Source organism: Micromys minutus, assembly GCF_963924665.1.
Source record: "Micromys minutus genome assembly, chromosome: 32".
NCBI classification, from domain to species: Eukaryota; Metazoa; Chordata; class Mammalia; order Rodentia; family Muridae; genus Micromys; species Micromys minutus.
Window position 1 is genome coordinate 19,898,477 of NC_137967.1, and position 13,701 is coordinate 19,912,177.

The window sequence follows — 13,701 nt, forward strand, 5'->3', positions numbered from 1 at the left end:
CCCCTTCTTGTCTTTCTGAGTCTCAAGTTCTTTTCCCACCCTCTTACCACCCCAGTCCCATCCCCGTCCTCCCTCTCTGGTCCAGTGACCTTCATCCCCTCCTGAAGCCCCGCAGGATCCAGCTTCAGCTGTCTGTGAGGTGCTCTTCAATCTCAGACCCCTTCAAGCTCCACTTCAGGGACAGATACTTTCCCAGGATCCACAGGGCGCCAGGAATGTGGAGCAGAGAGCAGAGAGGTCCCCAGAGGCCAGGGCGGTAAGGACCCTCACCCCGCCCCCCCATTCTCTCTGCTCCCTGCTTCTGATGTAGACCTCAGTCAACTCCCTGCCCTTCCTGAGGCCTCTGGGCCTCAGCTTGTACTCTGCAAAATGGGCAGGCTCGCCTCTGGCCTACTTATCACACAGGTCCCACGGGAGCAAGCAAGCAGCCTGTACTGGTGATGTGTATTGAGCAGGAGACACTGGGTTCTCAGACTGGGCTCCAGATTTCCCTGTCCTACATACACGGATGTTCCGTATATCTAGGGTGAAGGAAGATCCCGGAAGTGGAAGCTGTAAAAAAGTGGGTGATTTATAGGTTCCTGTAACCATGGGACCACTTCAAGACTGTGTGACTGGCTGTGGGGCTGAGGAGGGTCACACATGGGACACACTTAAGCTGGACTGGTGACCCCAGATGTAAGCTAAGCTTCTTGGAAGTGAGGAAGGGGAATCCCCAGTGAGGGCTGGGGGCGTGGCTCACTGGTAGAGCCCCTGCCTAGAATCCCCCAGGGAGGGGCTGGGGGCGTGGCTCACTGGTAGAGCCCCTGCCTAGAAATCCCCCAGGGAGGGGCTGGGGGCGTGGCTCAGTGGTAGAGCCCCTGCCTAGAATCCCCCAGTGAGGGGCTGGGGGCGTGGCTCAGTGGTAGAGCCCCTGCCTAGAATCCCACAGTGAGGGGCTGGGGGCGTGGCTCAGTGGTAGAGCCCCTGCCTAGAATCCCCAGTGAGGGGCTGGGGGCGTGGCTCAGTGGTAGAGCCCCTGCCTAGACTCCCCCACTGAGGGTGCACCTTTAGAGTGCTTATCTACTATGTACAAGAACCAGGGTTTCATTCCAGCACTAAAATAGGATGATGAGTTCAAGGCTCTCCTGGACCAAATGGAGACAATAAGCAACCAGGTAGTCCAGTGGTTAAAGGCAACTGCCATCAATCCTGAAGAGCTAAAATCCATTGCTGGAATCTGTAGAATGTCTGTGGTTTGTGAGTGTAGACAGCACAATGGTTGTCTGCCCATACGGAACTGGGTGTGACAATGAGTGTACAGTTTTGTGTTCCCTGGGGAGTTCATGTCGTTAGGGGTGCTGTATACTCTGGGAGACTGTGATGTATGTCACAAGGGACAGTGTTTTCGGATGTGTCCACCTGACCCTGTGTGTGTGTTTCAGCTTGGGCTGTGAGAGGAGTGAATAATTGTATCACCACACAACCAGGCACATTTCTGTCCCGGACACTCATTGCTTGAGGCCCTGCTTCACATGTCCAGTCCTCCTGAGGGACACGGACCAGTTTCGGCCATGCACAATTGATAGTGCTGCCAATTGTGGAGCCAGATGTGGTCACCTCATGTGCCTGTGCAATTGAAATCTGAGGCAGGAGGATCCAAGGTTGGAGACCACCTCGGTTATGTAGTGAGACTCCGTTTTGTTAAACAACAACAACACCCACAAATGAAATAGAGCTGGAGAAATGACAGTTGAGAGCACTTCAGGAGGACCCAGGATTCAGTTCTCAGCATCCATGAGGAGGCTCATAACCATGGGTAACTCCAGTTCCGGGGATCCAGTGCCCTCTACTGGCCTCCTCATGTACTGCACGAATGTGTGCACAGGCCTCACGCAAAAAACCCACGCACACACATCGAATGAAAAGAAAAAAAGACAAATCAGGGATGTCAGGGATTGGGGCAATGGTTCACTTGGTAAAATGCTTGCTATGCAGCAAGTTAAGCTGTGTGTGTGTGTGTGTGTGTGTGTGTGTGTGTATGTGTTTGTATGTGTGCGTATGTGTGTGTATGTGTCTCTGTGTGTGTGTGAGGCAGATCTCTGCATTCAAGGGCAGGCAGGTTTATACAGTGAGTTCAAAGACAGCCAGGGCTACACAGAATTCTGGTCTTGAAAGACCAAATCAGGGCTGGAGAGATGGCTCAGTGGTTAGAGCACTGACTGCTCTTCCAGAGGTGCTGAGTTCAATTCCCAGCACCCACATGGTGGCTCACAACCATCTGTAATGAATCTGAATCTGATGCTCTTTTCTGGTGTGTCTGAAGACAGCTACAATGTACCCATGTGAATAAATAAACAAGCAAATCTATTTAAAAAAAAAAGAAAGAAAGAAAGACCAAATCAAATCAAAGGAAGTAGACATCACTCAAGAATCACATCAGAAGTTGTCCTCGGGTCCTTACACGCATACACACGTACATGTACACACATATACATACGTCAAACAATGCCAACAGAAACACAGTGGCATTAGGACTACGGGCTGTGTTCGCATGTATGTGAAGTGTCCACGACCCTGGGCACACAGCCGCGTGTCCTCGCAAGTAACTGGGAAGCTGTGGCTGAAAGACTGGCTCCCTCAGCAGGGTTCCAGTTGTCTAGCTATGAACGAACTTGTTACTCACGGAGTCTCTGCCCCTCTCTGCTCTCCTGCTCAGCGTCTGGGATCCTGTGTGAGGCAGCGTGAGAGGCTGTGTAAGTGTCTGTGGCCTGGGGGAGGGGGGCATAACTGTGTGGCTGCTCCCTCTACGTGACACAGAGTGGCTGTGATGAACGTGCCTGCTCCGCGGTTTCCACTCTTCTCCGCAGCTCCCCCTCCTGCTCTGTTCCGCCCTGGCCCCGCCCCCTCCCAACACCCCAGGCTGCCAGCGCCTGTCACCTCTTCCAGAGCTCTCTGGCCGGCGAGGCAGGGCAGCTGTGTCAGCGGAGATTGCGAGGAGCAGGACTCGGTACAGGTAAGGGGTCTCCATCAAACCTCTGCCCTGGGCCTATCTCTCCCGTGACTCTGTCTCCCCGTCTCTGTCTCTTTCTGCCTCTCTGCCCTGTCATCGGTTCGCCTCTCTTAATCTCTACAGGGGCTCTTTCCCCTGTTCTCTGACTCTCCCTATTCCTTTCCTCTGTCTCCGAGCCACAGTTTTTATCTTTATGTCTTTTTTTTTTTTTTGCCCTGTAGTCTCTGAACTGTCACTTGTGTCTCATTGTCCCCGAGTTTTTCTGTTCTCATCCACCTTTCTTTTATTTTCTTCTTCTTGTCTTTCTTTTCTTTATTTCTTTTCTGTAGCTCTGAGATTCCCTCTTGAAACCCCGCATTCACATTGTCTGGGCGGGGATGATAGTTGGGGTTAGAAGGATTTTTCAGAGCATCTAACGTCTACAGTCAGAAACCTAGGGTCTAATATCTCTCTGGTTCCTAAATGTTTAGATGCTGGGAGAGCACTGTCCCTCTGACTTCTAAAGCCCAGGGAAATTTTAGAAGATTGAGTTCCTATCTAACTTAGGGGAGGATGCGAACTCAAATTCGGTTCATCTCCCTTCAAGGCTTAACCGAAGGTTTCTGTCCCCTCATCTCTAAGGAGGTCCCAGGTTCCCAAGAGCCTCTCTGGTCTAGCCTCTCCGTGACACTGACGCTTCTGCCTGTCACAGCTCTAGGGCAACAGGCCCCTCAGCAAACACCCCTCCCTTCCACCTTGGCTGCCTCAGCAACACTTAGGAGGGCCCGGGAATCGCTTAGCTGATCCCGGTCTCACTTATCTACGGGAGGCCGCGCCTAATCCTGCTCCGCCCCGAATCCTCACTCGGAAATAGGGGCGTGGCCTCAGACGCCTGTGCTTCTGGCAGGTGAGTATTGACTTGGGCTGAAGCCAAGCGTTGGTCCTGCCCTGGGACCCTCCAGCCCAACTGCCTCCGAGTGGTCAGAGTCTCCGTCACCTTTCAAGGATGCCCCTGCGGCTGCTGCTTCTGCTGCTGTGGCTCTGGGGACTGCCACTCCAGAGGGCGGAGGTGAGGACCTAGAGAGATACAGGCGCCCTGGGATGGTTTTCCGCCTTCCCCTACATTAGGGAGAGTTTTAAGGCTGCCCGCCCCGCCCTGTATAAACTGGTAGTTTCTCTTCACACATTTCCCCTCACAAGTTCTCTAGCTAGGGACAGGCCACCCCTTTCTTTGGGCGGTTTTCTAGGCACCCCAATTCCATCTAAGAGGTTTCTAAGCCACCCAGGACTCCTGTGTAAAAGAAATGGACAGCCCCTCCAAATCTCTAAGGGTTCTTCTGGCCGGTCCCAGCAGAGCTTGCCGCCTGGGAGAAGGTTACCATGAAGGGTCCTCCCTTTTTTCTTCTCTTAGACAGACTCTGAGGGGCAGACGACCGGGGAGCTGTACCAGCGATGGGAGCGCTACGGCCGGGAGTGCCAAAAGACCTTGGAGGCCACAGAACCTCCCTCAGGTGTGACTGGAGGACTGGGAGATGTGGTTTAGCTCGGGTAGGCTGTGAGGACCCCGGTTGGATTCTGAAGACCGAAGATTGTGGAAGATAGACGGGGAGGTGGGAGGAGCCGTGGGCGGGACCCGACCCGCAATGGGCGGGGCTTGGGTGGAGCTCGATAATTGAGCTTTCTGGATGAGAATAAGGATTTGGGATTTACTTGGGAGGAGGATCCTGGAGTGGGACTAGGAGGATGAATGGGTGGGGTCTTGAGGTCTGGTGGGAAGGGTCTGTGGCCAGTAAGGAGAGAGCACAACCTGGAGGTGCAGAAGAATGAAAGGCCAGACCGCTCCTCTCCTTAAGCCTCAGGTTCCGTTTCCTTCTCCCTTAGGCCTGGCCTGTAACGGTTCCTTCGATATGTATGTCTGCTGGGACTACACGGCCGCCAACACCACTGCCCGGGTGTCCTGCCCCTGGTATCTGCCCTGGTACCGCCAGGGTGAGGCGCTCTCCGCACCCCTCATCCCGGACTCCACCCTTCCCTAGCCCCTCCTGCTCCTATCTGTCCGCTGACCCTGTCGGTCAAGCCAGATGTCTCCCAATGTCTGTGTCCCCTGGGCTCTCCACATGATTTACTTATCCTGTCTTTATTTATTGCGTGTATGTGTGGATGAATGAGTTATGGCAGGGGTGTGGCGATCAGAGGTCGATTTACAGAAATCCTTTCACCACGTGGGTCTCAGGGATCAAACTCGGGTCTCTTGGCTTGGCTGCCAGAGCCTCTTATCTGTTGAGCCAACTTGGGGGCCCAAGCTGACCTTGAGTTCATGGCAATCCTCCTGCCTCGGCCCCCCAAATGTCGAGATTACAGTGGTGAACTACTACATCTCTTTCTCAGACCCCCCCGCTTCCCCACTCCCACACCACCCTTATGCTCCCATAGTGGCTGCAGGCTTCGTCTTTCGCCAGTGTGGTAGTGATGGCCAGTGGGGATCCTGGAGAGACCATACTCAGTGTGAGAATCCAGAGAAGAATGGGGCCTTTCAGGTGAGGGGGAGGGGATTCGTCTAGGGCGTCTGGGGGGAGTTTCAAAAAAAGGCCTCGCGAGTTTCAGGCCCAACTGACACCTCATTGTACTGAGTCTCTGGGTTTTAGGTAATTAAAATCAAACTCAGGTAATGTGAAGGTGGCTGCGGTGGCGGCACACGTCTTTAATCCCAGCATTGGGAAGGCAGAGGCTGATGGATCTCTGAGTTTGAGGTCAGCCTGGTCTACAGAGTGAGTTTCCCGACGGCCGGGGCTGTACAAAGAAACCCCGTCTCAAAAAAAAAAAAAAAAAAATGTCTGCTGTGTGTGTGTGTGTGTGTGTGTGTGTGTGTGTGCCCATCCAGCCTTGGAGGTGAGGGTGGAGTCAACACCACTTAAAGAAGTACAAGTGGACTTTCGAGGAGAAAACAGGCGATTTGCAGCGCCGGATTCTAGAAAGGAACATTCTTCCCAGCAGAGACCCGGGTGTGAGGGGAGGGATGTCGGGAAGCCCCGCCCCTCCGCTGGACCAGCTGAAAGAGTGGCTTCTCCTGCTTTCCTTGTCTCCACCAGGACCAGAAGCTGATCTTGGAGCGCCTGCAGGTCGTGTATACAGTCGGCTACTCCCTGTCCCTGGCCACTCTGCTGCTAGCCCTGCTCATCTTAAGTTTGTTCAGGTGCGACCCGCCAGCTCGGCCGAGGTGTGGTGGAGACTGGGCCTCACTGGGTTTAGACGCTAAGATGGGAGGTGGTGTAGGTCTAAAACAGGGATGGGGGCTGCTTGCCCGCGGACAGCTCTCCAGTGGCTCCCAGCCCTTTTTGTCTCTCAAATCCCCCAGGCGGCTGCACTGCACTCGTAATTACATTCACATGAACCTGTTCACGTCTTTCATGCTGCGGGCAGCAGCGATCCTCACCCGAGACCAGCTGCTGCCTCCACTCGGTCCCTACACTGGAGACCAGACCCCTACCCTGTGGAACCAGGTACTCCGTCTCCCCGTTCCTGGTGGGACCAAGAAGTTTCCCATCTATTCCCATACCTTTCCTCATCACTATGTACTGAGCCCGAGGGTAGGAGGGGAGGAAGAAACCAACAGGGATTTGGAAGGAACCGGTTTGTACCACGAGGCAGGGAGATGTGAAACTCAGGGCTGTGAACAGAGAACTTTATATAATAGCTGTGGGTGTGTGTGAGAGGGTTTTGGGGGTGACGTAGGGCAATAGAGTATCCGGTTCAGTACCGGGAAAATGAGAAGAAAGATTAAGAGGCCAGCCAGGACTGAAGAGGTGGCTCAGTGGTTAAGAACACTGGCTGCTCTTGCAGAGGACCCTGGATTGATTCGCAGCACCCACACAGTAGCTCACAACCGCTGTAACTCCCATTCTAGGGGGTCTGATGCTCTCTTCTGACCTGCATGTGATGCACAGACATGCGGGTAGGCCAAATGCCTCTACACACAAAATAGAGGGGCAGAAAAATGGCTCTGTGCTTAAAGGCATTGGCTTACAAGGCTGATGATTTGCGTTCAACCCCAGAGCCCTAAATGGTAGCGAACTCCTAAAAGGTTTCTAACCTTCACACACCTGTGAGACCATAGCTTTACCTTTTTAATTTGTATTTCATGCGTGTGAGTGTTTACAGGTATGTAGTATGTATGTATGTATGTATTCCGTGTACGTGTTCATGCCTGATGCCCTCAGAGGCCAGAGAGGGTATTAGATCCCCTGTAAGAGCAGCCAGTGCATCTAACTGCTGAGGACCAGTGTGACCTGTAGGGTGGTACATGCTTTTATTATTATTTTAAAATACATCTTCATTCATGCCATGAGAAGGATGGCATGAGGATTTTTTTAAAGATTTATTTATCTATTTTATGTATATAAAGAGTACACAGTCGCTGTCTTCAGACACACCAGAAAAGCGCAATGGATCCCATTACAGATGGTTGTAAGCCACCGTGTGGTTGCTGGGAATTGAACTCAGGACCTCTGCAAAAGCAGCCAGTGCTCTAACCACATCTCTCTGGTCCAGTCCATGTCTTTAATCCTAGCACTTGGGAGGCAGAGGCAGGCGGATCTCTGAGTTTGAGGCCAGCTTGGTCTGCAAAGCAAGTTCCAGAACAGTCGGGGCTACTGGCTTTCTAAGGGCACTGCACTGTGGTAGCAGAATAGAAAATGCCAGTTGTTAAGGGGTCAGTGTGGGACAGTCCTCAAGTGAAGGTGGATAAGGTGAGATAAGCCATATTCTGGAAACCCAGAGTAAAACTGTTGGGGGCAAGAGATGGAGATGAGTCCTGTCTGGTTAGGAAGTCCCATGGTCCCAGTTAAGTGAAAGCTGAACACCATTGACATATTGAAACCTACTAGGACTACAGAGCAAGTTCAAGAACAGCCTAGACAGTTTTTTTGAGACCCTGACTCAAAGAGAAGAGAAATGGAATGTAACTTAGTGGTAGAGCCCCTGCCTAGAATCCTCCAGTGAGGGGCTGGGGGCGTGGCTCAGTGGTAGAGTCCCTGCTTTACAAGAGGAAGTCCTGGGTTGAAGTCTTAGTACATCATACACAAAGGAATACAATAATTAATTAAATAAACAAATTTAATTTATTAATTAAATTAAATTAATTAATTAAATTAATTAAAGAAAACAAAAAGACCACCCTTGTCTGATGGTTTCACAGGCCCTAGCTGCCTGCCGCACGGCCCAGATCGTGACCCAGTACTGTGTGGGAGCCAATTACACGTGGCTGCTGGTGGAGGGTGTGTACCTGCACCATCTGCTGGTGATCGTGGGACGATCAGAAAAGGGCCACTTTCGCTGCTACCTGCTTCTTGGCTGGGGTGAGCCCTGACTCTGTGCCCTACCCCCGACCCTTCTGCCCAGCCCAGTGCGTCTCAGCTCCCCCATACCCAGCCGATTCGCCTTTTCTCCCCTCCCACTCCCTTGCTGTGGAATTCCGCGGGTCTTGGGCCTGGAAGGGGCTCGTGTGCACGCTGACAGCTGCGGCGGGGTGGGGGGCGGGGATCGGGGTCTGCACAGGGGCCCCCGCGCTTTTCGTCATCCCCTGGGTGATCGTCAGGTACCTGTACGAGAACACGCAGTGAGTTGCAGGGTCTGGAGGGCGGGGCCCGGGCTGGGGGCGGAGCTATGCGGGACACGGGGCGGGGAAGGGTGGAAAAGCGGTGGTGGTGGGGGAGTGTGGGCGGGACATAAAGGGAAAGGTGGAGGATTAGGAGGCTTTCTGGAAAGCATGGGGTGGGACTTAAATGAACGTAGGTGGGCCTTAAAGAGGTTGGGCAGGGCCTGGTGAGGGACCCTGCCTGATTAGGGTTACTGGGGGGTTGTGGAAGCATTTCGCATCTCAGTAATACCCTGCCTCCTCTAGGTGCTGGGAGCGCAACGAAGTCAAAGCCATTTGGTGGATCATTCGCACCCCCATCCTAATAACCATCTTGGTAGGGCCAGTTTCGCCTCCTCCAGGCTGTGTTCAGGGATTTCTCATTGTGGGGAAGAGGAGCACCAACCCCCTGTCCCACCCCAGAACCGAATGGCTTCTGGCTCAGTCTCTCTCTCCACACAGATCAATTTTCTCATCTTCATACGCATCCTCGGTATCCTTGTTTCAAAGCTGAGGACTCGGCAGATGCGCTACCCTGACTACCGACTAAGGTGAGGGCAGGCTGAGGACCCAATATGGGAAGCAGATGGAGTCGGAATGGGGGTGAGCAGACACCGTCTCTTCTCAGGCTGGCTCGCTCCACGCTGACACTGGTGCCCCTGCTGGGTGTCCACGAGGTGGTGTTTGCTCCCGTGACGGAGGAACAGGCTGAAGGCTCCCTGCGCTTTGCCAAACTGGCCTTTGAAATCTTCCTAAGTTCCTTCCAGGTGCTCAGACGGGGTGCAGGGGCTCCACCCTCCTACCTTAGACCTTTCTTCCCATCGGGACGCAGCCAGTGATGGAATCATTCCCTGGAGCAGCCACTACTGACTGGAGGGCACCCAGGGACTGTCATGCATGCACAGGGTGGAAAATACCTAAGACTGTCCTGAGCTGTAGGTGTTGGGGTGCGGGGTGGAGCGGTGGGCTGGTAGAGGACCGCACAGCCTTTCCCAGCATTCCCTCCGGGCGAGGAGGAAGGGCTGCGGGGTGGATTGAGCTGGGGCTTAATTTCTTGTACTTGCGGCTTCCTGGTCTCCTTCACACACACCCCCCTCCCCGAGGTGCAGAATCAAAGAAAGTTCTAAAATGTGAGGCCAGTGGTGATGGTGCTTGCCTTTCATAGTCCCTGCTGGACCCAACTGAGCCTCAGTCTAAAGTGGGAACGCCCCAGTCCCCCCTGTGAGATGTGAAGTGAGAGCAGACAGAGCGCACATGCTCCGAGCAACAACCAGGAGTCAAACAGTTGGCCCCCTGCTCGTGAGAGACAGAGGGAACAGCCTGTGTAAACAGCCAGTCACACAACTTGGGGAATGTTCGAGGATGAGGATCCCTGAGGCCAGAGGGCAGCTAGTGTAATGGAGGGCCGTGAGGGTACCTGCAACTTCGGAGCAAGTGGGTAGAGGGGCAAGAGCGAGCAAAAGGGAAGGAGGGCGAGTTCCCCGAGCCCAACTTCAATTTTGTCTTTTTCCTCTCCTAGAAGGGGAGATGTGGGATTTGAATTCGATATTAATGAAACTGTAGAAAGTCTTAGGAATACCTTAATAATAGCTCATGTTCATAGTTAATTTGATTAATCAAGTTAAGCCAGGGATGGGGGCTCATACCTGTAATCTGTCTCCAGCCAGCTAAGCATTTACTCCAACACTGAGAAAACCTCAAGCCCCATAATTAACTAGTTATTATATTTTAAAGACGTATTTATCATATATAAGTACACTGTAGCTGTCAGACACACCAGAAGCAGACATCAGATCCCATTACAGATGGTTGTGAGCCACCATGTGGTTGCTGGGATCTGAACTCAGGACCTCTGGAAGAGCAGTTAAGTGCTCTTAACCGCTGAGCCATGTCTCCAGCCCAGGGAATAGCTTTCTACACTCAGGACGTTCAATTTCCAGCGCCTGTTCTCAGCTTTTGGGCGTCGGGGTAGCATTACGGAGAGCTGAGAGCCAGGAAGCAGGTGCCCTCAGTACCTAGGACGAGGCACTAACAGCCACAGTACTTTGGGGCTGGAAACAATGAGTCCACAGCAGGGATCTGCACAGCAGCGATCTGACCTCGCTCCTCCTCTGGCAGGGTTTCCTGGTGAGTGTGCTCTACTGCTTCGTCAACAAAGAGGTAGGAGAGGCTGGCCCGCCCCCGCCCCCTGGTGGCCACGCTGGGAATGGCGCCACCCTGAGCACCTCGCGTTGTAGGTGCAGTCGGAGATCCGCCAGGGCTGGCGCCACCGCCGCCTGCGACTGAGCCTTCAGGAGCAGCGTCCACGTCTGCACGTGGAGCAAGCCCCCCGGGCCGTGCCTGTGAGCTGTGCACCCCGGGAAGCTGCCATCGGCAACGTCTTGCCCTCTGGGATGCTGCATGTGCCTGGAGATGAGGTCTCGGAAAGTTACTGCTAGGTAGAGACCCCAGTGTCTGTACAGTTAGCATGTATTGAGAGCCAACTGGTACCAGCCCCCTTGGTGTGGGGGAAAGCTGGGGAAATGGAGAAGGAACCGGAAGACAAGGTCCCCATGTGTACGTATTTGTTGGGGAATCGTTTATGAAAAGAATGAGGTATCTAGGACAACCGACTGGGAGGCCACTTGTGAAGACGTGATACTTAGGTCATGGGTCTCGTTTGAAAGAAGTGGAGACGGCTTGAAGAGCTGGAGGCTACAGCAAACGAAAAGGTCCCGGGAACAGGAGGAATGGAGAAAGGCTTCCGTGGCTCCACTGGAAAAAGCCAGGGCCTGCAAATGGGGAAGAAGTGGGCAGGGGTGCAGAAACTGGAATTTCATCCCAGGCTCACTGAAGATTTTATTATTTTTACTTTTATGTGTACGATTGTTTTGCTTGTGTGTATAGATGTACACCACATGCATACAGCGCTTGCATATGCCTGAAGCGCAGATCTCTGGGACCGGATGGTTTCAGCCTTCACATAGATGGGGTGAACAGAACTGTTTCTCCAGTCCCACAGAGATCCTTAGCAGCAGTGACTCCTGGGTTGTTTTCTATGGCTCTCTGTTCCAGACAGTGAGTTGGAGCCCAGTGAGAGGAATGCAGGTGGCTGGACCAGAATGGAGGCCACAGAGAGGTATGGAGGGTTTGCTGAGGGATCCTGGGAGACGGATCAAAGGAGATGGCCACACCAAAGGAGAGAGATCAAAAGGCTCTGTGGGGGTCAAAAGACTGAGCAGCAGGCCTTAGGGCTGTAGGTGGTAAGAGCTGGCAGCCAAGCAAGAGCCTGGGGTCAGTGGAGGTAGCCAGATCCGTCCACCTCCCAGAGGGTTGGGAATGCAACCTCATTGTGACTTGGTCCACTTGCAGACACACACATTTATAAGTCAGTACTGGATGCTGTACTTTCCCCAGGGTTCCCAGAAAGATGTGTTTCACAGCTGACCAACACTCTACACTTCAAGACTTTGGCTTCTCAAGCTTCCTTCTGGGGTGGGAGGAGGCCAGGCTAGAAAGGGAGACGACCAGGGTGTGTGTGTGTGAAGTAGTCTGCTGTAGATGAATGAGGCTCAGTTGGAGCCCTATGTTGGCACAAAAAAATCATGGACACCACATTGCTACTGTACCCACCCCTAAGATAATCTTTATTGAAAACTACTTAAGGCATATGTACAAATTAAAGTTGTGCGTGTGAACATGCTGCTTCTCTGGAAGGCAACACAGAAGTATCAGACATGGGCAGGGGTGGCACTGTAACCCCAGCATTTGGGAGGCATTGGTGGGAGGATTAGTTGGTGGTCATTCATCCCGACAGAACGCAGGTTGGCTAGCTATCTGAACTACGTGAGACCCTGTCTCCGATAAACAGCAGAAGCAGCAGGAACCAGCCTAGTTCAACCTTAATTGGCTGTCACTAAACTCCCAACTTGCCTGAGGACCTCCACTTTGGCTTTTATACCTGGAAAGGATTATTCGAAAGCAGTCAGAAGCAGAGGCTGAACTGTTGCATGCTCAAACCCAGCCTTATTTACCTGTCTAGTTTCAGACAGTCAGGGCTAGTGAGATCCTATCCTTCCCCCCAAATAATCTGTTCAGGAAGTGGTGATGTACACCTATATATAACCCATCATCTAAGAAGCTGAGGCAGGAGTGTTGCTCCAATCTGAGGCCAGCCTAGGCTATGTAACAAGAGGACCAGGGGAGATGGTTCAGTGGGCAAAGTGCTGGCCATGACAAACTTGGGACCAGAGGTCTAGCACACAGTGCCCACATATGAGAGTGATCGAGGAAGACTTCCCGTGTGACCATACACACTACCACTTTCACATACAATTAAGGGGAGAGAAAAAAAAAAAAACTAGATAAAAGCACCATGTGGGCAGTGCAGCCAGGTGCCCAGGACTGTAACCTTGGCATTCAGAGACGCAAGCAAACTTTCCATGCCTGGTGAGGAGTGCTCAGGGTGATGAGCAGGGATGACATGCAGCTTGAGCCTGTGACCTGACACTGCCACCAGCTTGCTGCACAGCTTACAATTTTACTTTTCATTATTTATTTGGGTTTTCTGAGACAGGGTCTCTCAGTGAGAACACACAAGCTGTAAAGGCCCAGCAGCCACTTAGCCCCCCTGCCACTCATTAGGTCACCACAGAGGGGCCGGCTCTTCTCCTCCATGGCGCTGTCTGTCACCCACTTCCCTGGCAAGAGACCAGCTCCCTTGCTTTTCCTTCCCAGAATGCAGAGGGAGGCTCCGATCCCAGGTTCTCGTGCAATCGCTGCCTCCTTGCCTGGCCCTGCCTCTCCTCAGCACTAGAGAGCTTCGAGGAGCAGCGGAGGTCAGGTGCCCGACTTCACTGGCCGTCATCATGGGTGCCCACCAAGTGGGAGGAGATGGAAGGGGCACCCAGGCTAGCTCCTTTCCACATGTACCTTCAGCAGAGCCTTGTTTTTGACATGACCTCACTATGCCTGGCTCACCAGAAACCCACCATGCAGACCCAGGCTGGCCTTGAACTTGCAGCAATCCTGCCTCACTCTCAGGCTGTGAGGATCACTACACTCATGTCTGCTTTTATTTTGTTTTTGATACAGGGTTTCTCTGTGTAGCCCCGGTTGT

General features: G+C 53.0%; 1 protein-coding gene across 1 annotated transcript; it reads left to right on the forward strand.

The window, feature by feature from the left end:
- Positions 1 to 3,977: 3,977 nt before the first annotated feature.
- GIPR (gastric inhibitory polypeptide receptor) lies at positions 3,978 to 11,041 on the forward strand (the record flags this gene model as incomplete). The annotated part of the gene is made up of 13 exons (XM_080908382.1): positions 3,978 to 4,040; positions 4,383 to 4,482; positions 4,853 to 4,960; positions 5,405 to 5,508; positions 6,061 to 6,164; positions 6,327 to 6,471; positions 8,166 to 8,325; positions 8,525 to 8,585; positions 8,871 to 8,940; positions 9,066 to 9,154; positions 9,232 to 9,370; positions 10,722 to 10,763; positions 10,841 to 11,041. The coding sequence occupies 13 exons, from the start codon at positions 3,978 to 3,980 to the stop codon at positions 11,039 to 11,041; spliced, it is 1,386 nt and encodes a 461-aa protein (XP_080764508.1).
- Positions 11,042 to 13,701: the final 2,660 nt, after the last annotated feature.